Below are 27,694 nucleotides of genomic sequence, written 5' to 3'. Positions count from 1 at the left end.
AGACCAAATATTCAAACAAAAGATGCTTCTAGCACCCTTATCATTTAGAAAATTACAAAGGTTTTAAGAGCTCTGGCCAGGGGTTGGGGATAAAGACCAAAACATATGCTTCTCATTACATCACAATATCAGAGGAGTAAATACCAGGAAGCAGGGATCAGTGGAAGCCATCTTGGAGGCTGCTTACCAATATACCATTCTGATTGCTTCTGGGGAGGGGAAACTGATGGTTTGGGCCAGGGCAAGAAAGGAAGCTTCTCACTGTATATGCTTTTGTACTTAAAAATATTTTGAACCATGTTAAATATATTAAAATTTTTTAATGTTTATTTTAAAAAAATTTTTTTAACGTTTATTTATTTTTGAGACAGAGAGAGACAGAGAATGAATGGGGGAGGGTCAGAGAGAGGGAGACACAGAATCTGAAACAGGGTTCAGGCTCTGAGCTGTCAGCACAGAGCCCGATGCGGGGCTCGAACTCACGGACCGCGAGATCATGACCTGAGCCGAAGTCGGCTGCCCAACCGACTGAGCCACCCAGGTGCCCCTGTTTATTTATTTTTGAGAGAGAGACAGAGCATGAGTGGGAGAGAGGCAGAGAGAGAGAGAGGGAGACATAGAATTCAAAGTAGGCTCTAGGCTTTGAGCTGTCAGCATAGAGCCCAACGTAGGCTGAACTGTGAGATTGTGACCTGAGCTGAAGTCAGACACTTAACTAATTGAGCCATCCAGGCACCCCCCACCATGTTGAATATATCAAGAACAACATTTCTCCTATCAGTTCCCTATGATTTAAAAGTAAAGTAAAAAAGATTCTCCTACCAGTTCCCCATGATTTATTTATGTGTTTGTTTATTTAAATCAGAACATATATTGTGTGACTAAATGCTGAAATCCTTAAGATGAACTAGATGCTGCAACAGCTGCCCCCTTGGGTTTAGGTGTTGTTCATGGGTTCAGGAATCCATGCCTGAATCTGCAGTATACAATTTTTAGGTGCCTCATTCGACCGGTCCCAGTGGTATTTGGTCTTTCAGCTTTGGCACTCCAGTTATACTTTCTCTTCTGCTTGGCAGGATAGCCACATTTACCACAGGTCAGCTTTTTTTTTTTTTTTTAACATTTATTTATTTTTGAGAGAGAGTGTGAGTAGGGGAGGGGCAGAGAGAGGGGGACAAAAAATCTGAAGCAAGCTCTGTGCTGACAGCTGAGAGTTCAATGTGGGGCTTGAATCCACAAACCACAAGATCATGTTCTGAGCTGAAGTCAGACACTTAACCAAGTGAGTCACCTAGACGCCCACCACAGGTCAACTTCTGAAGGTGGTAGGCCTTGAAGCCCAGCGGTGGCACAACATGATGTACGTGACCCATAAGCGGGTCTTACTGTGATGTTTTCCAAATGATGACGCCCCCTTCGTCACCTTGTTTCTACAGCTGAGACCAAAGAGCCTCCATGATTTAGACTGGTGTTCTCAAATTTAACATGTGATAGAATCAGCAAAAGACTTGTTTTTGTTTTTTTGTTTTTTGTTTTATTTATTTTTGAGAGAGAGAGTGAGAGAGTGAGTGTGTGCATGTGTGCATGCAAGCAAGGGAGGGACAGAGAGAGAGGGAGAGAAAATCCCAAGCAGCCTCCACACTATCAGTGCAGAGCCCAATATGGGGCTTGAAACCAAGAACCATGAGATCATGACCTGAGCTGAAATCAAGAGTCAGATGTTTAATGGACTGAACCACCCAGGCATCCCACCAAAAGACTTATTAAAACACAGATTGCTGGGTTCCAATGTCAGAATTTCTGATTCAATAGGTCAAGGGTAGGGATTGAAAATTTGTATTTCTAACAACTTTTATTTTTTAAAAAAAAATTTTTTTTTTCAACGTTTATTTATTTTTGGGACAGAGAGAGACAGAGCATGAACGGGGGAGGGGCAGAGAGAGAGGGAGACACAGAATCGGAAACAGGCTCCAGGCTCTGAGCCATCAGCCCAGAGCCTGACGCGGGGCTCAAACTCCTGGACTGCGAGATCGTGACCTGGCTGAAGTCAGACGCTTAACCGACTGCGCCACCCAGGCGCCCCTCTAACAACTTTTAGAGTGATGCTGATACTGTTGCAGGATGGTCAAGAAAGAATTCTTGAGATGTTTTATGGTGCAACTTAGTAAGTTTATTTAAATATCAGGAGGGCAGGACTAGTGGGCAGAAAGAGCTACACTTTTGCTCTATGAAGCTGGTGGTTATATGCTTTGTGCTCAAGGGGGAGGGATTTGAGCAGGGAGTATTACATCATATATGTTTCTTTGAATTTCTATTCCTAAAACTACTTTCACAAGATTTCTCTGGTGCTTATCATTCAGTTCGATATTAGCTATTGGTGAGATATATAGGCAGTCATGAGACCCTTTAAGAATGTAGCAATCAGCATGTATTTGATCCTTATCGAAACTATGCAGGCTATAGGTCAGCCTTCTGGGCTGAAGGTGAACTTTTTTCTGCTTCTAGTCCTTATCAATACTACTGGTCCAGGGAGCACATTTTGAGAAGCTCTGATTTAAACCCACTCTGTCCAATACAATAGCCACTAGCCACATGTGACTACTAAACACTTCAAATGAGTCTAGTCCAAATCGAGGTGTGCTGTAAGTACACGCTGGGTTTGAAAGACTTAGTACAAAAGAATGTAAAATATCTCCTTAGTAATTTTCTTCATTGATTCTATGTTGAAATGATAATATTTTAGATATATTGGGTTAAAGAAAATATATTAAAAATTCCACGTTTCTTTTTACATGTTGGTTACCAGAAATTTTCAATTAACATATGTGGCTCATGTTACACTTCTGTTGGACAGTGCTGATTCAGACAATTCTTTGTTCTCTCCTCCTCAATGCTCACCATTTCTGGTCCTGTAACACCAAGATTTTGCTAAGAGATTAAGTCTGGTAAACTTATTGTCTAAATTTTTAATAAATGATGACTTAGTAAATTTGCTCAGTTAAAGCCTGTTTCAACCTGTTGTCCACATGTAAAAGAGTAACTGATAGGAGGAAATTTTTTGACATCTTAACAGCCAGGTGGAGAAGATACCTTTGGTTAGTCAGACCTTCTCAACTCTTCTTGGCTCCCACTGAAGTCCAGCCACTTATGTGGTTTCAGCACAGGGAAGGACAGGACCCTCAGGCAAAAGAAGAATTCATTCCCTTTTTTCAGGCTTGACAGAAGTTTTTTCTCATAACATAAGCATGTTATAAAAGAAAAACCAAATTAATGTTAAACTACAGAACAACTATTTTAAAGGATTTTAAGTTACCACTACATGAATGTCACATTATTTTTGTGAATGTCACATTTTTTCTTTATGTGGGTCAAAGGAATTTTTAAAAATATTTTTTATTTTAGGGGCGCCTGGATGGCTCAGTCAGTTAAGTGACCTACTTTGGCTTAGGTCATGATCTCACAGTTCTTGAGTTGGAGCCCCACATCAGGCTCTCTGCTGTTAGCAAAGAGCTTGCTTTGGACCTTCTGTAACCCCCCCCCCCCACCACTTCCCACTCACATTCATTTTCTCTCTCTCTTGGGGCGCCTGGGTGGCTCAGTTGGTTGAGCGACCGACTTCGGCTCAGGTCATGATCTTACAGTTTGTGAGTTTGAGCCCCGCATCGGGCTCTGTGCTGACAGTTCAGAGACTGCAGCCTGCTTCAGATTCTGTGTCACCCGCTCTCTCTGCCCCTCTCCTGTTCACAGTTTGTCTCTCTCTGTCTCTGAATAATAAATAAACATTAAAAACATTTTAAAAAACATCTCTCTCTCTCTCTCTCTCAAAAATAAACACAAAAAACTTAAATTTATAAAACTTAAAGTTTAACTTTATCTATCTATCTATCTATCTATCTATCTATTTATTTATTTATTTATTTATTTATTTATTTATTTATTTTTAGTAATCTCTACACCCTAGGTAGGGCTCAAACTCAAACCCCCAAGGTCAAGTATTGTGTCTTCTGACTGAGTGAGCCAGGGGCCCCTCAAAGGACTTTATTGAATCCATACACAAGTAAACATTTTCAAAACATTAAACTTAATCACTTGCTAGTTACTTTATCAAGTAGAAAAATTAGCTTTTTATTTCCATATATGAATAATAATTAACCAGCTAATTCAATCATCATGAGTCTTTCCTTTTTTTTTATTTTAGAGAAAGAGAGAGAGAGAGCACGTGAGCAGGAGAGAGGGGCAGAGGGAGAGATAATCCCAATAGGGCTCCACACTCAGTGCGGAGCCCAACACAGGGCTCGATTCTACTATCCTGGGATAATGACCTGAGCCGGTATCTAGAGTCAGACATTCAACTGACTGAGCCACCCAGGTGCCCCATAAGTCATTTTGTTTTTAATATGGTACTCCAAACAGAATTACATAAAATATTTTATAATTAGTTTTTTCAAAGCTACACATTCATGTAATTTCAAGAGTCAAATAATTCTACAAGTTCTAATATATAAAATAGCGGTTCTTTCCATTTTCTGTTCTCAGATTGTTTTAGATTGGAAACAGTTTTTCCTTCAAGGTTACTCACAGAGTGTATACACTAAGTAACAGTTTCTCAATAACGATGTTTCCATTGAAAAGCTTAATATGTTTGTTACTTATTTACCCTTTTTATGAAATATGTTCCCAAGAGGCAACCAATTTTCACCTTCTTAGGTAATTCTTTTGGAATTTACCTCCGGGTCTCTAAAATAACATGCATTGCTACTTTTTTTTTTTTTAAGCTTATTTATTTATTTTCAAGAGAGAAAGAGACAGTGTGTGTGGGGGGGGGGGCGGGGTGGGTAGGGGGAGAGAGAGAGAGGGAGCGAGAGAATCCCAAGTAGGCTCCACACTGTCAGCACAGATCCTGATGTGGGGAACCAATGAGATTACGACCTGAACTGAAACCAAGAGTCAGACGCTTAACCAACTGAGACACCTAGGTGCCCCTGCATTGCTGCTTCTTATTTTTCAAATTCAGGCATTATTTATTGTCTTCCTTTCACGGAAGATGAGGATTTAACTCTTTTGCTGTTCTGTACCATGTCACATGTACTCTTCCCATTTCCTTATGCTTCTCATATATTGAAATAGAATTTCAAAAGAGCAACATACAGCATTTGCTTTATTATAACTATGTAAATGATGTTTTCACGCACTCATGATGAGCACTGAGTAATGTGTAGAATTGTTGAGTCACTATATTGTACACCTGAAACTAATAGAACACTGTATGGTAAGTACACTGGAATTAAAATTTAAAACTTAATAAATAAAAAAATAAAACTAACTAAATAAGTGCTATTCTTATTGAAGTTAGTATTATACTATGAGCACTTCTCCTTTCTTTCATATTTTATCTATTGTGATTATCTTGGTTTTTCATTTATTTATTTTTTTAATGTTTATTTATTTTTGAAGGAGAGAGAGATAGAGTGTGAGTGGGGGAGGGGCAGAGAGAGAGGGAGACACAGAATCCAAAGCAGGCTCCAGGCTCTGAGCTGTCAGCACAGAGCCCGATGTGGGGCTCAAACTCATGAACCGCGAGATCATGACCTGAGCCAAAGTCAGACGCTCAACTGACTGAGCCACCCAGGCGCCCCTTGGTTTTTCATTTATTAATGTAACCTCAAACTTCCTCTAGTTATAGAAATCTGCTTTTGATACATGCAAAAACATTGGTATTCTAGCAATAATATTTTATCAATTTAATCTACTTTTAGACATCTCTTCCAGAGCTTTCCAGTCTATATTGGTTTCTCTGTAGACCTGTACCACTATTTTGCTGGTCTCTGCCTTTACCATCTTCCTAAGGGTTTTACTACTTTAGTTCTATTTGATTGGACCTTCGATTTTGTGTCATATTTTCCCCCCTTCCTGGTTTACTCCTTGACTTTGGTGGAGTCCATTTCCTAGTTGTTTTTGAGAAAGGGTAAATGGTGAATAAATTTTTTTTTTGAGATGTTCTATGCCTGAAAATATTTTTACTTTACTTCCACAACTGATAATTTGTCTGAGTAGGGAACTTTAGGTTAGAAATAATTTTCTCTCAAAGAGGTTTCCTGAGAATGTACACTAATAAAGATTTTCATAGTAATGTTCCTGCTGATAGGTTTACTGTCATTTTTACTGTGTTTTAAAATCCTGCTGGAAGGATTTATTCTTTATCCTTGGTGCTTTGAAATTTCACAGTGATAAGCCTTGGTGGAAGCCTGTGTTCATCCATGTTTACTAGACACTTGGCAGACCTTTTCTGTCTAGAAACTCATGTCCTGTGGTTCAGTAAAAAAAAATGAAATAAAATTAAAAAAATCCTAAATTATTTCTGGATTATTTTTCTCCCCTCTATTTTTCTCTCTTCTCCCTTTTAAAAGCAAAAAACAAACAAAACTCCTACTCTTTGAAAATGTTATTCCTCTCAGTCTGATCCTACATTGTTTTCTCTTCTATAATTTTTTTTTTTTTTTAGTTTTTAGTTTTTCCTCAATTTTCAGGGAGATCTCTTCAAGTCAGAATCCCAAACTACAGCCAAGATTTTAATTTCTGTGATCATATTTTCAATTTCCAAGACTTTGTATTGCTCTTTTTTTTTTTTCAACATTTATTATTATTTTTTTTGGGGGGGGGGACAGAGAGAGACAGAGCATGAACGGGGGAGGGGCAGAGAGAGAGGGAGACACAGAATCGGAAACAGGCTCCAGGCTCTGAGCCATCAGCCCAGAGCCCGACGCGGGGCTCGAACTCACGGACCGCGAGATCGTGACCTGGCTGAAGTCGGACGCTTAACCGACTGCGCCACCCAGGCGCCCCTGTATTGCTCTTTAAAATTTAGAATTTAGGGGCGCCCAGGTGACTCAGTCAGTTGTGTCTCGACTCTTGATTTTGGCACAGGTCATGATCTCAGGATTTGTGAGATCAAGCCCTGCCTCAGGCTCTGTGCTGAGTGTGGAACCTGCTTGAGATTCTCTTTCTTTCTCCCTCTCTCTCTGCCCCTCCCCAACTCACTCTCTCTGTCTCAAAATAAATAAACATTAAAAAAAAAGGTCTCTTTAAAAAAATTTCAAGTCCCTTTTAATTGCAACTTTTTCTTGTTTTATAGATGAAATATCTCTGAAGCTATGAGAAATAGTTTTTTTATTTGTTTTCTTCTTTCATATGATATAGATTTCCTCCAAGTTGCTTTTTCTGTTTTTTTTTCCTAGTTATTGTGTTTCATGTTAGATTTTTCATTAAAAAAAATTTTTTTTTCAACGTTTATTTATTTTTGGGACAGAGAGAGACAGAGCATGAACGGGGGAGGGGCAGAGAGAGAGGGAGACACAGAATCGGAAACAGGCTCCAGGCTCTGAGCCATCAGCCCAGAGCCCGATGCGGGGCTCGAACTCACGGACCGTGAGATCGTGACCTGGTTGAAGTCGGACACTCAACTGACTGCGCCACCCAGGCGCCCGTGAGATTTTTCATTTAATGTCTGATGATGTGTGGCTAAGTGCTCATATTTAATATTGCACTTCCTCTAGCCTCTTTATGTGGGTAGGAATTGTTCACTGTGGCCTTTACTATATGGCAACCTGACTTAGCTGTTTTATCAAGGAACCATTGATGTCACTTTCTTTAGCTGTTTTGGGCTGATCAGACTCTCTAGAGAAGCCTCTTCTCTTGAATGACAGATGTGGACCCGGATGTTAGCATTCTGGGAGCTGAATCAGGGAGAAGGACAGGGGTAGGGAAGTATCTCAATAACTATATATATATATATATATATATATATATATGCTTTTAGTTTATTTTTGAGAGTGAAAGAGTATGAGTGTAGGAAGGGAAGAGAGAGAGAAGGACAGAGGATCCAAAGTGGGCTCTGCACTGAGAGCAGTGAGCCTGATGCGGGGCTTGAACTCATGAACCGTGAAATCATGACCTGAACTGAAATCAAGAGTGGGACACTTAACTGACTGGGCTATCCAGGCACCTCAAGATTTGTTATAAGAATTTTTATTTAGTATACTTGTTTCTAGTGTGAAACCCTTACCTTCAAATGAACCTGGTATCACCTAGTCCAGTGACCCTGTATTTTACACTTTCTAAAGAACAAGCTTCCATTCTTCTGCCAGGATGGAAGAAGCAAAAGTTGTTTTGTCAGCAGATGTGTGGGTGGGCACCCGGGAGCCTAACATTTCCTAATCAGATTTTCAATCTTTCTGTCTTTAGCCTCTCATTTCCCCCCAATTCAGAAGTGTCTGGTGCCACCAACTTCTGAGTCTTTTATGAGTTTCTCTGATATAAATCATATTGATTCCCTGTTTTCTCCATTGTTGCCTTAAGATCTGCTAAGTCAGTTAATACCCATCCATCTCCATTCCAGTTGCCAAAATATGATTGCTATTATCATTTTTGTTTTCTTTATCCTTACTTGTTTATTTTTTAAATACCTTCATTGTTTCTATAATGGAGTTTTGCAAGAGGGAACTTTGGCAAAAAAACAAAACAAAACAAAAAAGAAACAAAAAAACCCACAGTTGTTCAAAGTACCATTTTTTAGGGGCGCCTGGGTGGCTCAGTCAGTTAAGCGGCCGACTTCGGCTCAGGTCATGATCTCGCGGTCTGTGAGTTCAAGCCTCACGTCGGGCTCTGTGCTGACAGCTCAGAGCCTGGAGCCTGTTTCGGATTCTGTGTCTCCCTCTCTCTGACCCTCCCCTGTTCATGCTCTGTCTCTCTCTGTCTCAAAAATAAATAAACATTAAAAAAAATTAAAAAAAAAAACAAAGTACCATTTTAAGTAGAAGTCAGAAATGTGTTAAATATTGTTTAGTAAAAAAATTAATTAAAAAAAACACAGATGTTGAATTGGCCAAGGTAGTGAACAAATCACACACTTCTACTTCCTATCTTTCCAACTTCCTGATGAAATGATTCAAGAATTGTAAAAAAAAAATTTTTTTCTGGAAACGAAAGAGGAACCCATTTCCCACTTTAATCTTGAGGTAATTTCTATGGATCTAAGTCTATTGAAAGGTTTGGAGCAGAGAAGCAACTATATAGACAATTTTCTAAAGTTTGGGACTATCTCATTTGTAGATAAAACAAAAGAAAACAAACAAACAACAAACAAACAAACAAACAAACAAACAACCTTGTGCATTGAGAATTCCCCAAAGATTACCTCTTTTGGGGAAAAAAATATAAGCTGGTATTGTCTTTATTTTAGGTTCCTAAAAGGTAAGCCACATTTAGATATACTGCATACATTCAATTCAACAAATATTTATTGAGTACCTGCTATGTGCTGGGTACTGCTCTAGTCACTGGAAATATAACAATGAACAAAACAGACAAAAATCCCTGCCCTTGTGGAACTTCATTCCAGCAGAAGATGCAATAAACAATACACATAATAATTATGAGAATATGTAGTATGTGAGAAGACTGTAAGTGTTATGGGAAAAATAAAGCAGAGAAAGGAGAGGATCTGGAGTAGATGGGTTGGAGGGCTAGTTACAACATTATTTAGGGTGACCAATGAAGGTCTCATTTGAAAGGTATCATTTGAGTAAAGACTTAAAGAAGGCAAGCAAATCAATAGTGAAGTTATTTGTGGGAAGAGTGTTCCAGGCAGAGAAAACAGAGGAGCAAGATGACAACTGTGGTTGGAATAGAATGAAGAAGAAAGCATTAGGAGATCAGATCAGGGACGTGAAGTAGGGTGGGAGGAACTTCAAGTTTTGTGGAGTCTTGTTGGCTGTTACAAAGGTTTTGTTTTTACTTTGAGTGAAAGGGGAACCATTGCAGGGTTTTGAGTAGAGGAATAACAAGAGCGAATACAGTGAGATCATTTTAGGAACTATCTCAGCATCCAGGGGAGAGATGATGATGGCTTACACCAGGCTGGTGGCAATAGATACGGTGTGAAGTAATCAGATTCTACATGTAATTTGAAGGAGGAACTAACCAGATTTCCTGGTGGGTAGGATATGCACTGTGAGAAAGAAGGGAATCAAAGGTGATTCCAAATGAATCCTGAGGACTTTCTTATTCCAAAGATAAGTAGAAACTCATAAGATTCCATGCATTCTCATATGTAGATGAAAAATAACAATGGAATTCTACTAACTGTTTTAAGGGGAAAAGATCATGATCCTAGGCTGTTATACCTAGCTGTCTCTGAAGTGGCAAATTACTGTGGCAGTCAGAGAGATCAGCTGGCTGAGATCAAACTAATTTTAGGCAACCACAATGGAAAAAGAGAAAATGAGTAAAAAAAAAAAAAAAATAATGTTCATCACAACAGTCAAATGACATCAATGAAACACCTTAAGACCACCACCTCCTTTGCTTTCTTGCCTGGGAGGGTCTTCTCTTGCAGATCTATTCTGTGCCCATGTATCACCCCTAGGGTAAAGCCTGCCAGCAGAATGCTGCAGCCTTGGCGTGGGAGGCCTAGCTCAGGGGAAATTGAACAGCTCAGTGACTGACACAAGTTCTGAGGGAGTGCAAACCATCTATCAACAGTTTTTTGTCCTTAATAAAAAAATTAATCACAATAAAAAGCTCAAAAAAAGCATGATATATAAGAAATAGTGATAAGCAAAGAAACTGGAAAGCTTAGAGTTAAGTATAAATAGTTGTTGGTAAAGTGATTTTGAAGTTTAAGGTGATTCCTAGAAGAAATTCTTAAAATAGGAGAGACAAAATAAGAAAAATTAATAGCAATCTTGAACTGACTCACAATAAAAGTGAAAGGGTAGGGGCGCCTGGGTGGCGCAGTCGGTTAAGCGTCCGACTTCAGCCAGGTCATGATCTCGCGGTCCGTGAGTTCGAGCCCCGCATCAGGCTCTGGGCTGATGGCTCAGAGCCTGGAGCCTGTTTCCGATTCTGTGTCTCCCTCTCTCTCTGCCCCTCCCCCGTTCATGCTCTGTCTCTCTCTGTCCCAAAAATAAATAAAAACGTTGAAAAAAAAATTAAAAAAAAAAAAAAAAAGGGAAAGGGTAAAAGGAAGGGGAGACTAAAGTCTTGGTAAAAGTATCCTCTAACATATGCAATAGGAAAAAGTCTCTTCAACCAATGGTGTTGGGAAAACTGGACAGCTATATGCAAAAGAATTAAACTGGACCACTTTCTTACACCATACACAAAAATGAACTCAAAATGGGTGAAAGACCTAAATGTGAGACCTGAAACCATAAAAACCCTAGAAGAGGACATAGGCAGAAATGACTCTGATATTTGCCATAGCAACATTTTTCTAGATATGTCTCCTGAGGCAAGGGAAACAAAAGCAAAAATAAACTATTGGGACTTCATCAAAACAAATGTTTCTGCAAAGCAAAAGAAACAATGAACAGCGCTAAAAGACAACCTACTGAATGGGAGAAGATATTTGCAAATGACATATCTGCTAAAGGGTTAATATCCAAATATGTAAGGAATTTCTACAACTCAAAAAACCCCAAATAATCCAAATGGGCAGAAGACATGAAAAGACATTTCTCCAAAGAAGACACCTTGATGTCATTTGACTGTTGTGATGAGCATTTTTTTTAACTCATTTTCATCCAAAGAAGCCAACAGACACATGAAAAGATGTTCAACATCACTGATCAATGGGGAAATGCAAATCAAGACCACAATGAGATATCATCTCACACCTGTTGGAATTGCTAAAATCAAAAACACAAGAAACAGCAAGTGTTGGTGAGGATGTGGAGAAAAAGGAAAACTCGTGCACAGTTGGCGGGAATGTAAAATGGTGCAGTCACTGTGGAAAACAATATAGTGGATCCTCAAAAAATTAAAAATAGAATTGCTGTATGATCCAGTATTCTTCTAGTGGGTATTTACCCAAAGAATATGAAAACACCAATATGAAAAGATATGTGCATTCCTATGTTTATCGTAGCATTATTTACATTATATATATACATAATATGTGTATATACACATATATACATATTATATACATATATATTGCCATTTGCAACAACATGGATGGATCTAGAGGGTATAATGCTAAGTGAAATAAGTGAGTCAGAGAAAGACAAATACCATATGATTTTATTCATGTGTGAAATTTAAGAAACAAAACAAACAAAGGGGGCACCTGGGTGGCTCAGTTAGTTGAGTGTCCAACTCTTGATTTTGGTTCAGGTCATGATCTCACGGTTTGTGGGATCAGGCCATGCCTTGGGCCTGTGCTGACAGTGCAGCACAGATCCCTGCTTAGAATTCTCTCTTTCCCTGTCTCTCTAGCCCTCACCCACTCATGCGTGCACACATGCACTCTCTCTCTCTCTCAAAATAAATAAACATTTTTTAATTAAAAAAAAAAGGAACAAAACAAAAAAGAGACAAACAACAAACCCAGCATCTTAAATATAGAGAACAAACTGGTGGTTACTAGAGGGCAGGTGAAAGGGGGAATGGGGGAAATAGGTGAAGGAGATTAAAAGCACACTTATGATGAGCCCTGAATAATGTATAGAATTGTTGAATCACTACATTATACACCTGAAACTAATATAACACTGTATGTAAATTATACTGGAATTTTTAAAAAATTTAAAAATTACAAATAAACAAATATTTTTTTAAAAGAGATGAGATTAGGACATAGAATGCACAGAGGGAATGCCACGTGAAGACACAGGAAGAAGGTAGCTATCTGCAAGCCAAGATGCAAAGCCTCGGAAAAAATCAACTCTGTCAACATCTTTTTTTGTTTTTTGGAGTTTAAGGAATGCAAGTTTCTTTTAATATCCAGAAATAAATAATAATTATTAAAACACACTAAAATAAACAATTCATGTTGGTAGATCAGTAGATAGTGAAAATGTATTTGACTAAATTCAATAGCTCTGGGTTTTTTTTGCCATACAACTTCTCTATATAAGTAAGATATTAAAAATAGATACTAATAAAATATGATACAGACTTTTTTCTCCAAAAAACTAACCCCAGAAAAATATAGGCCTTTGAAATTAAATTATGATAGTCATAGAGCACATTTTATATTGGACTTGAGGTGTTTTAGTGAAATGAAAAAAAATTTATGTTTCTCAAGTTTTTGAAATTCTGAAAAGGTAAAATTTGTAAAGAGTTATAAAATTAAATCAATAGCTAAAAAAAGATTTGAATTTAATTAGGAACTAGACAGGTATGTCTATTGTCAACATTATTATTCATTGCCTTAGAAGTTCTTGAGCATCCAATGTCTTGCATAAACACTAGAAAAACAAGAATAAAATGTTCTATTTTTGCTGATGGATTATATTTCCACAAAATGCAAGCAACCAAGAAAAAAATAAAGACGTTTAGAATCCATCAAAAAATTGGGTAATGTGGGGGCACCTGGGTGGCTCAGTCAGTTAAGCATCCGACTTCAGCTCAGGTCATGATATCATGGTTTGTGGGTTCAAGTCCCGCGTCGGGTTCTGTGCTGATAGCTTGGAGCCTAGAGTCTGCTTCGGATTCTGTGTCCCCATCTCTTTCTGCCCCTCCTCTGCTTGTGCTCTGTTTCTCTCTCAAAAGTAAACATTAAAAAATAAAAAATAAATAAAATGTTAAAAAAATTGGGTAATGTGAATGGAAGGAATAAACATAAACATAAATCAACCCATTTTTTTCTACTGCAGCAATACTTAGAAAAATATAGGTCAATCTGTAGTGGAAATTATTAGTTATAGCAAAAATACCCTGAAAGTACTTAGTAATAAATTTAGGTAAAAGTGATATAAGATTTACATGAGAAACTCTGTCAACATCCTCATCTCAGAATTCTAGCCTCCAAAATTGTGAGAAAAACAAGTTTCTGTTGTTAAACCAATACATAAAATAAAATAAAATAAAATAAAATAAAATAAAATAAAATAAAATAATTGTTTATAGGGGAGCAAAAATTAGATAATGTATCTTGATGGTTATAAAAAAATGTTGTTTCCCATCATAATTCTTAACAATTTATGGGTAACCACATGTAAAAGAGAAAAAGGTCAGAAACAAAAATTGCAAACTCAAATGTCCACAGGGGTCAGAGAGGTAACATAGAAGTAGGCAGTCTTACCTTTTTTTTCCCCTTGAAACATAGCTGTATTGTTCAGCTCAGGCCACCATAACAAATACCATAGACTGGTTGGCTTAAACAACAGAAATTTATTTTCCCACAGTTCCAGAGGCTAGAAGTCTGAAAACAAGGTGCTAGTATAATCTAGTTCCGGTGAGAGCTCTCTTCCTGGCTTACAGATGGCTGCCTTCTTGTTGTGTCCTTACATAGAACAGAGAGAGAACAAGCCCTCTGGTATCTTTTCTTATAAAAGAACTAATCCCGTCATGAGAGTCCCACTCTCATGACTGCCTCTGAACCTAATTATTGCCCAAAGGCCCCATCTCCAAATACTATCACTTGAGGGTTAGGACTTCAACATATATATGGGGGGCAGGGGACACAATTCAGTCCATGGCAATGGCCCTCTTCAGTCTTTAATAAAAATGATCATACCATGAGAACAGAGGCATGTTCTACCATAAGAAAACAAAAGTGCAAACAAAGATTATAAATACAAAGTGAGATTTACTTTCCACCTTGAAAAGAAGAACACAAAATGGTGAGAAATATGGTAGACCAGAGGGCACATACCTCCTATAGGGGACCAGCCACCATTTAGTTCCAGATGATTGTTGCCATGCTAGGAGCACCTTATTATAGATCTTCTGGTTTTTCAAGTGTGGCTAGACAGATACCTGAATTTCTATGTGAAATATCCAGAATTTTAAATATTAGATCAAAAAAATTTAAATACTCTATGAGGCCAAGACAAAAACAAAAAGAAAACCCAACCATATCTGTGGGCTGAATATAAACTATCAATTTGCAACCACTGATATAGGACTTCAAAATTACTAAAGATCAGGAAAGTAAAATACATAGAATGCATGAGCCAAAATAGCAATAATAAGAATAGATATGATTTAAGTACAATAAAAGTAAATGCAGTAAATTCTCCCATTTGTAGGCACTTGTGTTGAGAAAAGAAAAATCCCCAAAGACACACCTGAAATAATATGACTAAAACAGTTTGAAAATAAAGGGAGATGTTTTATATTAAAACATGTGCCAACAAAAGAAGGCTTTTGTGGGTAAAATGATAAGGAAATGTATTGGCTCATATAACTGGAAGGGTAAAGTTAAGGAGGGGTTTATGGTTATTTCTATAGCTCAATGATTTCACCAAGGACCCACTTTATTTGATCTGTGTGATTTGTACCCTGCAATATTATATTCATCCTAAACTAGGCTTCCTTTATGATAACAGGATGGTTGCCAGTTACAATCTGAATATAGGTTTTAATGTTTATGGGTAAGTGGAAGAGAGTTGCTCACTTAACTATTTGAAAAAAAAAGAAAAGGAAGCCTGTCCCTTTGGTAGATTTGGAACGGTTTAGTAATATGGCTGTTCCTAAACTAATAGAGTTTACCTGGGAATGCCATGTTCTCATTGGCTTAAGTCTTCTATTAGTTATCTATTGCCACATAACAAATTACCCTAAAACTTCATCACTTAAAGCCACAACAAACATTTATTGCCTCTCAAGGTTTCTTTGGGTCAGGAGGAGCTTAGCTGAACAGCATTGGCTTGGGATTTCTCATGAAGATTCAGTCAAGATGTCAGGTGGAGTTGCAGTCTTCTGAAATCGCAGCTGAGTGTGGAGGGGCCCCCTTTCAAGATGGTTCACTCACATTGCTGATGCCTCAGCTCCTCTTTTCAGGCCCATTTCACAAGGCTATAGGAGTCATAACATGGTGACTGGCTTACCCAGAATGAATAATTCAAGGGGAACACTGAGTGGAAGCTATGTCCTTGGAAGTCACATAGTATGCTTTCCACCATATTCTATTTGTCACAGCAGAGAAAGAGAATTTCTTTTTCCCAACAGTTTCAATCAATATTCTAGAATTGTTTCTCATTAGTCTAGCCTGGGTCCTTATCACTGACCAAACCTGAGTCTTGTGCTTGGAGCTGAGGGGTGGGATCAGTCCCATCTGAAACATATGGACTGAAAATGAGGGAAAGAGAGAGTTCCTCAAAGGGAAATCAGGATATTATTACCAGAAAAGGAAGAAATAGATACAGGACAAGCAAAAATAAAAGATGTCCACTATGGTGGCCATGTATTAATTGAAATTGTTACAGGAAGTGTGCATTACTTCTTTGAAAAAAATTTAAAGACATAAAAAGTTTAAAGATATTAACAGTGATTAACACCTACATGGTGGGATTACAGCAAAATTTCTCCTACTTTTCTATTTATTCCAAATTTCTTTTCATGGGTATGTATAACTTTTATAATTAGAAAATAACAATAACTATTATTTTATAAAAGGTAAAATTCACTGGTCTAAAAATGGAAGTAGGGTACAGTACTTAAACAACACAGATTTTTAAAAAATTGATTTAGCCAAAGGGACAGGAAAAAGAAAGGAAACAAGAATATACAATGATAGAAAATGTAAACCATGATCACTAGAGCAAAATTATATATACCACTTATTAATATGAATCTATATATCTTTTTAAAAGATAAAGTCCAACTATATGCTATATTGACCATAAAAATGACGTGAAATTGTTGAGAATAAAGTAAAAATCACATCTTTACATTATTGTCTTTCTCTCTGGAAACAAAGCACGTCCTCCCTTTATTAAAAGAATCTTTAAAATGGAAAATATTTTGGGGTGCCTGGGTGGCTCAGTTAGTTAGGCATCCAACTTTGGCTCAGGATCATGATCTTGCAGTTTGTGAGTTCGAGCCCCGCATCTGGCTTTATGCTGACAGCTCAGAGCCTGGAGCCTGCTTCAGATTCTGTGTCTCCCTCTCTCTCTGCTTCTCCCCTGCTCTCCCTCTCTTTCTCTCAAAAATAAAAAAACATTAAAATAAATAAATAAACTAAAATATTAAATCTTAAAAATTTTTTAATGTTTAAAAAAATTTTAATGTTTTTTGTTTGTTTTGTTTATTTTTGAGAGAGGGAAAGAGAGACAGAGCACAAGATGGGGAGGGCAGAGAGAGAGGGAGACACAGAATGCAAAGTAGTTTCCAGGCTCCAAGCTGTCTTGCACAGAGTCTTATGGGGCTCGAACCGACAAACCACAAAATCATGACCTGAGCCAAAGTCAGACACTTAACCGACTGAGCCACCAGGTGCCCCTAAAATGCAAATGCATCACGGGAATTACCCCCAAAACCAAGAGCACACTGTACACACTGCATGTTAGCCAATCTGACAATAAATTATATTTATAAATAAATAAATAAATAAATAAATAAATAAATAAATAAATAAATAAAATGTAAAAATAATCTTTTCTACTTGATATAGTCTTGGTGAATAGTCAATTATATTGCCTTGTACTCCCCTGGACAAAGGTGGACATGTAACCCAAGCTAACCAATCAAACTCTCTATTCCTGGAATTTGAATCTTGAGTCATGTGATCTGAGAACCAAAAAGGGTTGAAGCTGTTTTATCTGGCTAATGATCAGCATCTTCAAGATGTCAATGTCCTATTTAGATCTTTGCCATAATCCATGCCCATCACTGCTGTACTTTTCTCCTTCTGGATCTCAGAGGTTTTTTTAATTTTTTTTTTTCCACGTTTATTTATTTTTGGGACAGAGAGAGACAGAGCATGAACGGGGGAGGGGCAGAGAGAGAGGGAGACACAGAATCGGAAACAGTCTCCAGGCTCTGAGCCATCAGCCCAGAGCCCGACGCGGGGCTCGAACTCACGGACCGCGAGGTCATGACCTGGCTGAAGTCGGACGCTTAACCGACTGCGCCACCCAGGTGCCCCTCAGAGGTTCTTAAGAGACAAATTCTTTCTCCTCCCTCATGGGCACTTTCTGTACATTGGATTTTCTGCCCCTGTGACAGGCAGCCAGTGACCAGCTCTGGGAGGCTGTGTAAGGCTCTTGGGCACAAAAATTGTTCTGAGCAACTCTTGGGATGCTGAAAGCCCTTCATAAATGCTGGTTACCCCCAAATAATTAAAGAAAGTCATTCTACTACTCTCCTATCATGCTGGAGAGCCCTGTGATGTTCTTAGGCTCATCTGCCTGGGCCTGTCATCAGGCAGCCCTTCTCACTGTACATTCTTACTGCCTTTCTGGATTCTGCTTATGAAAGTAAACCTTCTGCACTCAGACCACCCTAAATCTTCTTTTCATAGCTACTCTAGGATCCATACAGAGATGTGGAAGTGAAGGGTAGTTGTGGTCAGGGTACAGCATGTAGGGCACTTCCTCCATTATCAGGTTCCTATTCTTTTTCTCTGGAATCTCTGGAATACACAGTCTTCCTTTCTTTTTATATACTCTCTTGTCTTCAACTATCATAAACAATCATCATTTTACTTTGGGTTTTCCCTCTTCATTCTTTCTCTTTTCCTGGGACACTGGCTGGTGTAAGGGAGGGGGAAGCTCTACTGATCAAATCTACTGAGTTGTCCATGCATATAAGTTCTGTTTCCCTGCAGGGCCTAGACTTTTAAAATGCAAAGGCAAATAAAAGGTTCCTTGTTTTCCCTCTTCCATGTCCTCTCACTAAAAACAAATGGCATAGAACCATTCTGTCTGCTGTCTCAATGTGGAGGGAGGGGGAGGACTGTTGCTGTACATATTTTAAAACTGATAACCACATAAGCTGTGTGAACATCCTTATATATACGTCTATTTGAACACGTGAGGAAACATCTATAAATTAAGTTGGAATTTGAATATTTTTAACGTGAATTTTGGTGGAACACAAAAATATTCTAATACATTTCACAGTCATTAGGATGGCTACTATCCAAAAAATGAAAAAATGGAATTTTTTTTTTAGTGTTAGTGAATATGTGCAGAAATGGAAACCCCTGTGAATCGCTGGTGGGAATATAAAATGGGGGTGGAAAACAGTTTGGCAGTTACTCAAAAAGCTAAAGGTAAAATGACCAAAATGTCCAGCAATTATACTCCTAGGTATATGTCTAAAAATATTGAAAACAGGGACTCAAACAGATGTTTGTATACTTCTGTTCATAGCAGTGTCATTCACAATTGCCAAAAGTTGGAAAAAGTGGCCATGAACAAATGACTGGATAAACAAATGTATTATATACATACATTGGAATATTATTCAGCCTTAAAAAAGAATGAAAGTAGAAAAAACAAAAACAAAAACAGAAAACAAATAATAGGGGTGCCTAGCTGACTCAGTTGGTTGAACATGTGACTCTTGATCCTGGGATTGTGAGTTTGAACCCCAGGCTGGATGAGATTACTTAAAAACAAAATCCTTAAAAAAAAAAATGAATGGAATTCTGATACATGTTACAACATGGATGAACCTTGAAAACACGCTAAATGAAATAAACCAGGCACAAAAGGACAAATGCATGATTCCACTTATATCAGGTACTTAGAATAGGCAAACTCATAGAGACAGAAAGCGGATTAGAGGTTACCGGGGACAGGAAGAGGGGGTAAATGGGGAATTGTTGTTTCATGGATACAGAGTTTTTGTTGGAGATGATGAAAAAGTTATGGAAACGGATAGTGGTGATGACTGCACAACACTGTGAATGTACTTAATGCATTGTACATTTAAAAACAGCTAAAATAGTAAATTTAATGTTATGTATATTTTGCCACAATTTTTAAAAAAGGAACAAAACACTTTAAAGAGTATGTTTTTGAAAATGAGTGTAAAATAAATATTTTACAAAGCAGCAAATTGTGTGGTTCGCCCCCCCCTCCGCCCCGCAAAGAGAGGTAGGAAGGCCATTTATCAATCTAATTACCAAATGTTCACTTTATGTCTGCTAGTGCACCAAGACATAAGGCTTTGTATCTGAAACACACACTATTTATGGTCCAGTCCTCAAGATGTTAATGAGCGCTTTGGGGAGATAAGGCATCCATGCATGATATAATTGACGTAAGACATCATTATAAGAGATGTTACAGGGTAGATTGTAATGTGATCTCTTAGTTTTTTCTCTTCTCTGGAATACACAGTCTTCCTTTCTTTTTATATACTCTCTTGTCTTCAACTATCATAAACAATCATCAAGATTTTTTTTCCCACACTTGAAACCTTTCCCAAGTCTGCCTTTGTATCTTATAGATATATCATACTTTAAAAATCCAAAACTGGACCTAAGCTCTTCAGTATGTTGTTAAGCTCAGTAAATGTGTTCACCGTACATTTTGTCATCTAAGTTAAAAATCTGTATCATTTGTATATTTTAACTAAAATGTTCAGTGGGGCATTAGAGGTGAATGGGATCACTCAGGTAGGATAATGGCATTTCTCTAGGATGGCTCAAGAGTTATTACTATATCACTTACCTTGTTCCTATTTCTACCTCATTGAAAAAGCTAAAACTTTTCACTGTCACTATTGAAGAACTACAATTTTCACTCTTTTCCATGTGTTTTTTACATTCTGATAATTAGGAAATTTCCCCAAAATTCGTGGTGTAGTGTCATGGCAAAATGAACTTACTTATAATTGTTCAAATGAATCTATTCAAATGTTCTTTTCCTATGAATTTCATTGCAACTAAAAATACTTTGAGAACTAACCTACATTGGAACCGTTATAGCATTACTATATCCCAAACCAACTCAGTATCTCTTTAGTACTCCCACAATGTCCTGTGCAAACTATCACAGTATTTCTCACACTGTATTATTATTATTATGTGTCTGTCTTTCCAAGAATGATCTGTAAGCCTTTATTCCATACAATGGACCAGCATCAGCAGCATAAGTTTTCTAGGGATATGGGTAATAGTACAGAGGAATGAGAATTGGGCCAAATCTCCTATCTGCATTATTTTCCCAAATGACAAGAACTTGTTGACAAACCCTTGCTCTGTTCTTCGGTGGCTGCAAGTTACATGACCTAGTCATTTTGCCTCTATGATGTGTGATGTCATAGGTGTGCCTTGACAATCTTATTTCTGAGGGCCATGTGATTTTTGGTCTGTGGCTAATGGGTGTTGAATATGTGGATTTAGACTTGGAGGGTTCTGAAAAAGATTCTTCAAATTTAGGACAAAAATTGTCTCTATGCTGATACTCTATGGTTGGACAATTCATCAGAAAGTTAAGATTGTCTAGCATGGGTTGTGAATTGTATCATTTCATGAATGCATTTATATCCTTAGTAATATGTAGCCCTGCAAGGGAATACGTTCAATATGCAGTCTAAGGTGATGTGTTCCTGAACTTTAGGGGACTGGAATGGGGTGTTCCAGTGATCTACTATAGCATAATAAACCACCCAACCTTAGTGGTATATTAACAATCACTTTATTATGCTCCTGTGGGTGAGGAACTCAGAGCAGAACAGGGATGCTTGTCTCAGCTCCATGGTGCTTAAGCCCTCATCTGGGAACACTGGCTTAGGGTGACTCAAATGTCTTGGGAGTTGGAATCATCTGGAAGCTTCTTCACTGAAATAACTGGTATCTGAGCTGGGATGACTCAAAAGTTGTACTCACCTGGAATTGTTGACTGGAGCACTTACGCATAGCATCTCCATGTGGCTTGGGTTTTTTGAGAGCATGGTTGCCTCATGGTAGTTCCTCTTTTTAATATGGTGGCTCAGGAATCCAAAAATTAGTATTCCAGAGAACAAAGTGGACTCTGTATGGCTTTTTCTGACCTAGCATCACTTCTGCTGAACTTTCCTTGTTGAAGCAGACACAATCTAACCACATTCAAAAGGAAGGTACTTAGACCCCACAACTCGATTAAGGGAGTAATTGCAATTTAAAAATGGTCATGATGTAGCTTGCCTCTTAGGATTCTTTTTGGACCAGGTTCATGCCTCATATAGCTTTGTATGCTAGAAAGACTTCTGCCAAATTTGAGGCTACCAAGGCTTAGAGAGGATTTGGTGCACTGTAGAGGTAACTTCGTGATAAAAGGGACATCTGTCCATCAAATGTATAGGTGGTCATGACAATTTAGTAGGCCTCTTCTGTATTCTACCCTCCTATAGCTAAGAGTGCATGATTCTGGACCTTCTGGCTCTTCCATCATAGATGATTTCTGTCTTCTTTCTGACACATAAATCTGATCCTTTTACTTCCCTGTTTACAATCCTTTAAGGATTTCCTATTATCTCTAAGATAAAGTCCCAGTCCATTAGCATTACATATAAACCCCTTTATGATCTGGCCCTGACCACTGAAAACTCAGCTGCTATGCTATTGTACGATATATGGCAAGACATTATTTATATAATTATTGAGTTCAAATCCAAGTTCTGCTGGGACTCATTAATTTCCTAGGCACAAGGGAGAACCGTTCTTCCCTCAGTTGATGGTAGTGTACAAGAAAAATAGCCTAGTTTCCACTGGTTTCTTTGTTAAGCCAGTTCTTGAGGGCCCAAACCTGCAGATGGGTCTAGTTCTGGAGTCAGTGCTCCCCTTTGATGCTTAGTCCTTTGTACAGATGCCAGCTATTGGTCCTGATTCCTCCAACCCTCATGTTGAATTGTTTCTTGGGGGTCCTGTCCTTTCAGGCAATCTGTCACCCTTGGTCAGGGCTTCCCAGTCCATCAAACACATTTTAATAACTTTCAATCTTAAAACAATGAAGAAGGTATCAAGAGGCCTGTTTGTCCATTGAGACCCCTCTGTCTATATACATTTTTGATGTCTAACTCTGCCCAGCAGCATCTAAGGTCCATATAGCAATCAATAAATGTGTCTGACACAGCTCAATCTTTTTATAGGACTTGAGCCCAGGTCTTGATTCAGTCAAAATTTCCTAGAACATCTGCATTCAATTTCAGGGCATTCATGGATCTCTTGAGGTAAGATTGCCGAATAAAATACAGATGCCTATTCGAATGTGAATTTCAGGTGAACAATGAATAATTTTTTAGTATAAGTATGTCCCATGCAACATTTGCATGGATAATATACGGATAATTATACATTTTTGTGGAAAAAGGTCCAAACAGCCTCAAAAGATCTAAGAACTCCTGATGCAGAATTTGTTGGAAGAAACTTATGTGCTACAGTGACTTGAAATGGGTGCGTAAAACTACTGTATACAACATACTTATATTAAAAGCCATTCATTGTTTATCTGAAATTAAAATGTAACTGGGCATTTATATATTTTTTCTACTTGCTCAGTCTGCAACCCTACCTTAAGGCCAACCAGAGCTTTCCTAGATTCATGGATTATAGAACTGGTATAGACTGAGAAAAGAACTGTGTTTCTTTTTTGCCAAATTATTTAGATATTTAACATAAAAATACCAAGGTGAACTCCAAGAACCACTTCCAATTCCTTTAGCTCTAAATGTCAGGACATATTATCATTATTGTCTCCAAGTTTTGCATTGTTATAAAGTGACTAGGAAACAGTGTCATCAATTACGGCCAGTAACTTCCTTGTTAAATTCCTAGAGCAGAAAGATATTGCATAAAGTTGTTGAGATGGCTGACTTGGAAAATTAAGTTACATAAATAGCAGATGTTCAGGCTGAGTAAGGAAGGGAGCTGAAACAAGTTTTCTCAATTATTCAACAATCCCCTGAGGCTGGGACTAGAATTATGGGAGAAAATTGAAATCTTGATTTCTATCTCACCATTGACCCCTGACACAGCCAGCAATTAGCCCTTTTTCTCTCACCACTATTTGTAATTCCATAATCAGGCTAACCTTCCTACCAAATTCTTCTACAGCAGGAGTTTTCTTCTTATTATTTTTTGTTTGTAAGTTTTCTTTGGAAAAAGAAAATATTGTAAAAAGTTCAAAAATGCAAGTGGTTAGTTATACAATGACCTATGCCGACTCTTAGTTCCTGGACCGAAGGTTCGTAAGTTGGCTTAAGGACCCGAATCTAAAGAAGGGTGTTGAGACCCATATGAATTCCCTGAATGCCTAATTTTCAGTGTGCAGATACTGTGCACTTTTGTGAAGGATCCAAACTTTTACCTGAGCCGCGATACGGTCCATGCCTAGGAACTCCCGTGGCACGACTGACGCGCCCGTGTAATCGGGAACGCTAGAGCGTTACTCATCTTAGTGTAAAACGTCCACCCCACCCACCCAATTGCGGCCCCTTCGGAAAGTACGTTCTCTGCGAAAAGAACCACCACTCTTTTCTTCCCAAGTTTTCCGCCTGCCGCATTCCTTCCCTCCGGCGCGTCAGCGTGGGCTGACGTCATGACGCCGCACACGCAGCCCCGCCCCTGCAGAGCTCGGTGCTGGGACGGAACCCGGGTTTCTCTCAAACCCGGAATGTGAGGCCTGGGTTTGGCTCTCCCTCTACCCGTGCGCCGCTGTTTTCCCAGGCCTGGGTGCGCCGCTGCTGCCCTACAGCTCGCCCCGAAGGAGCCAGGGTGGCCGTGCGCTTCTGCCGTGTGCCCGCGTGGCTGCCGCCGCCCGTCCGAATCCTCCGGGGCCGCAGAGGAGTTCGCTACGGAGGGAGGCGGGGGCCTTCGGGAGGAGGAGGCGGAGGAGGCGGAGGAGGAGGGAAGGAAGATGGCGGCCGTGGAACTAGAGTGGATCCCAGAGACTCTGTATAACACCGCCATCTCCGCTGTCGTGGACAACTACATCCGTTCCCGCCGAGACATCCGCTCCTTGCCCGAGAACATCCAATTCGATGTTTACTACAAGGTACGCACCGTAGGCCTGCTCTCCGCTCCCCTGCTGCAACCCCTAGGGCCGCACCCCCTTCCACGTCTGCGAGCCCCCGCAGTTAACCCCTCACCCCTCGTAGCAGGATCGCCTCCCCAGACATCTGGCGCGGTCTCGTGGTTGCCAGGATAGGAATACTCTGTCTCCATATCCTCTGTCTCTCAAGTTCTTGGGCCTTGATTGGTATCTCTTCCTAATGAATCTTTCCGCGTATTTTGGTGTTCCCTCCAACACTGTGCCCCTCACCCCCATAGGCCTTTTGCTTGGACTTCCTCTATTGCTCCCCTGTCCCACTCAGTTCTTTACTTCTCACCTGTGTCTTCAGAATATTTTCTCCCTTTTTACCCATATTAAGTGTCAGCATCAGCTGAACTTTTTGCTCTGCTCTTATCCCTCCTTCCTACTTACTTTCTCCTCTTGCCAAGCATTTTTTTTTTCTGCTTCGTGTTCGTTTCGCCTTTCGTGTTCTTCGTTCCTAATTGAGAGGGAGACGAGGAATTAGTAGAAGTAGTTGTCTGCTTTATTGGCATTTTTTTTTAAACTTTGGTTTTTGTTTATACTTGGGGTTGAATTGGAGATTTTGTTAATATGTGAGTGGTGGTAAACTATTTGAAAGGAAAGGGGGAAAACCTTTCCTGAAAGAAAAAATACTTAAATTCTAAAGTTACGTTCATGTATTTGAAAGTTGCAATCTTGCCGCATTCCTAAATAGCTCCCCCTCAGAAATCTGAACAAAAAGTCTCCCAAGTCACTCTCCAAGGAGTTTCAGGGGTAAATGTCTTAGACTTGGACAGTTTTTGCAGTGTTTAGAGAGGGAGGAGATACTTTACGGACTCGGAGCCTCCCTTTTCCTCTCCCCCTACATTTGAAAGTGAACAGTGGATTTATTATTCAGTCCTCACTGCCTTGAATCTGCGTAGATAACCCCTACTTGCCAGTAGCCACCCGTGCAAAATGTGACCAGAAGTGGAATATGACTTATTTTTTAGATCTTAAATACTTCCTCTTGATTACTAAGTTGGCAGAACAGTGTAAATTGATATTTAATAGATGTGTATATTCTTATGTATGCATGGGGTTTTATGGCAGTTGTTTTATTGGGAAGATTGCCCACCTTCTCCACCCCACAATATTTTTTCAGAAAGCAACTGACTTGCTACATTCTACTCAAGCCAGCTGCTTTACACCAATTCTAATAATTAAAATGTTTTTCCCCCCATAAATATTTGGAGAGGATTTGTTTTGGTTATTCATTTTATTATTTGGGCCCCTAAAGTAAAGAAAGCCTCCATTCATTCAAATCCCTTTGATACATTGATTTGCTTTTGTGTATATCTAAGGAAACTTTGTATATTTGAGATCCATTCCTCCCAAGGAAGGGTGAGTTCAGATTTGTCTTTCTCAACCTGGGAAACTACAGCTTTGTGTGTATGCTTACTCTGTCCATTTTATTAAATTTTATGTAATCTTTTACACTCCGTAGAGGAGAACATTGGAAATTCAAGCTAAGTACGTTTAGTAGTTGAGTTCCCTCAAAATACTTGAACATCTTTTAGTAACTTGTGCTTCTACTTGAAGCCTTTCATTTGAAGATTATTATTAGTATAAACAGATGGTGCTTTTGCCACATTTTCTGTTTCAAATAGTTCACAAAGTTTTAATATTGTTTCTTTTTGGTACACTTTTACTTCTAAATAGTTGTATGTATCTTGGAGTATGGCATTGCGCTAAAGTGAAGGAAGGTATTTAATGTGTTCCTGGAACTGTGCTAAGTGCTTTTACACGTCTTGTTTAATCCTCACAGTTAAACTGTAGAGTAAGGTATAACCCTGTATTAAGGGTGAGAAAGTTAAGTAATTTAATCAAGGTCTAATATTTAGTATTTAGTTCCTACCTATCCTGCCTTCTTGCTCGAGAAGATTTTGCATTTTGAGGTAATCGATTATTTCATGAAAGACGTTTATAGAACTAATTCCCTGGACTTGAATCTTTGATAGAAATATAAGGAACTTTTCTTGCTTTAAAACACCGTTTTGGTACATAAATATAAAATGCTTTTTAAGCATTTTAATGCATATAAATATAAGATACCCCTTGCCCAGTTTTTGAGCATTTTAAGAGATTGCTTATAGTTTCCAATTTTATCCAATTTAGAGCCAAGGAGAAATTCATAATCAGATTCCTTCAGCAATCCCAACTTCCATCCATAGGCATAGTTCTAGACAAAATCATAGTATTTGTGGAACCAAAAAAATACCCAGTTCCTCTTGATTGTTGTAGTCCAGTGTCACTGTTAATTTTTGTGAGTAGCTTCAGGCAAAGGCAGAGTCATAAAGCTTTAGGAGATGGGGTAATGGAATGAATGGAAGGTGAAGTAGGCATGCTGACTTTTCCCTAAGGAAAGGAAGGGAGAAATATGTTGATATGTAGAAAGGGTAAAGTGTGAAGGGATTTTTTTTTTTAAATGTTTACTTACTTTTGAGAGAGAGAGAGACATAGTATGAGCAGGTGAGGGGCAGAGAGAGAGGGAGACACAGACTCTGAAGCAGGCTCCAGGCTCTGGGCTCTCAGCACAGAGCCCGATGCAGGGCTCAAACTCATGGACCACGAGATCATGACCTGAGCCAAAGTTGGAAGCCCAACCGACTGAGCCACCCAAGCACCCCAGGACTTTTTTTTAAAGCATGGACGACATTAGAATATATTGGCTGAATTTATTGGCTGAAAATGGAATGAGAGTTTAATTGTATAAGTTAGGTGGGAAATGAATTATGGAGTGGAGACCTGGAACAAGAGAATTAATTAATGAGTCTTGCCTCTTCCTTCACCATGTGTAAATTAAGGTATGGGTCTTAAATTGTAGTTGGAGAAAGAGTACTTTTTTCTCTAAGAGCAAATGGAACAAGTTAGGGACTTCAGGTGTCAGCATAGCTAAGTTTGCAAAGAATGGTTATCCT

General features: G+C 38.7%; 2 protein-coding genes and 1 pseudogene across 2 annotated transcripts in view; 1 reads left to right on the top strand and 2 right to left on the bottom strand.

The window, feature by feature from the left end:
• Positions 1 to 897: 897 nt before the first annotated feature.
• LOC147574220 (large ribosomal subunit protein eL37-like) lies at positions 898 to 24,262 on the bottom strand (annotated as a pseudogene).
• Positions 24,263 to 24,267: 5 nt separating this feature from the next.
• The window catches only part of APPBP2 (amyloid beta precursor protein binding protein 2), a 52,782-nt gene continuing 49,355 nt past the window's right edge, over positions 24,268 to 27,694 (top strand). The window contains exon 1 of the mRNA XM_025916337.2: positions 24,268 to 24,716. Within this exon, the coding sequence (XP_025772122.1) occupies positions 24,579 to 24,716 (138 nt within the window). The 5' untranslated portion in view covers positions 24,268 to 24,578. The remainder of the gene's footprint in view (positions 24,717 to 27,694) is intronic.
• Positions 25,061 to 27,694, bottom strand: part of CHCT1 (CHD1 helical C-terminal domain containing 1) — a 74,420-nt gene continuing 71,786 nt past the window's right edge. Inside the window, exon 6 of the mRNA XM_086686757.1 lies at positions 25,061 to 25,212. Coding sequence (XP_086542883.1) covers positions 25,142 to 25,212 — 71 coding nt within the window. The 3' untranslated portion in view covers positions 25,061 to 25,141. The remainder of the gene's footprint in view (positions 25,213 to 27,694) is intronic.

The sequence above is a fragment of the Puma concolor genome, chromosome E1 (genome assembly GCF_028749965.1).
Source record: "Puma concolor isolate L17-30 chromosome E1, mPumCon1.1.hap2, whole genome shotgun sequence".
In the NCBI taxonomy this organism is placed as follows: domain Eukaryota; kingdom Metazoa; phylum Chordata; class Mammalia; order Carnivora; family Felidae; genus Puma; species Puma concolor.
The sequence above is the reverse complement of the archived record's forward strand: the minus strand, read 5'-3'. Positions and strand labels throughout refer to the sequence as shown.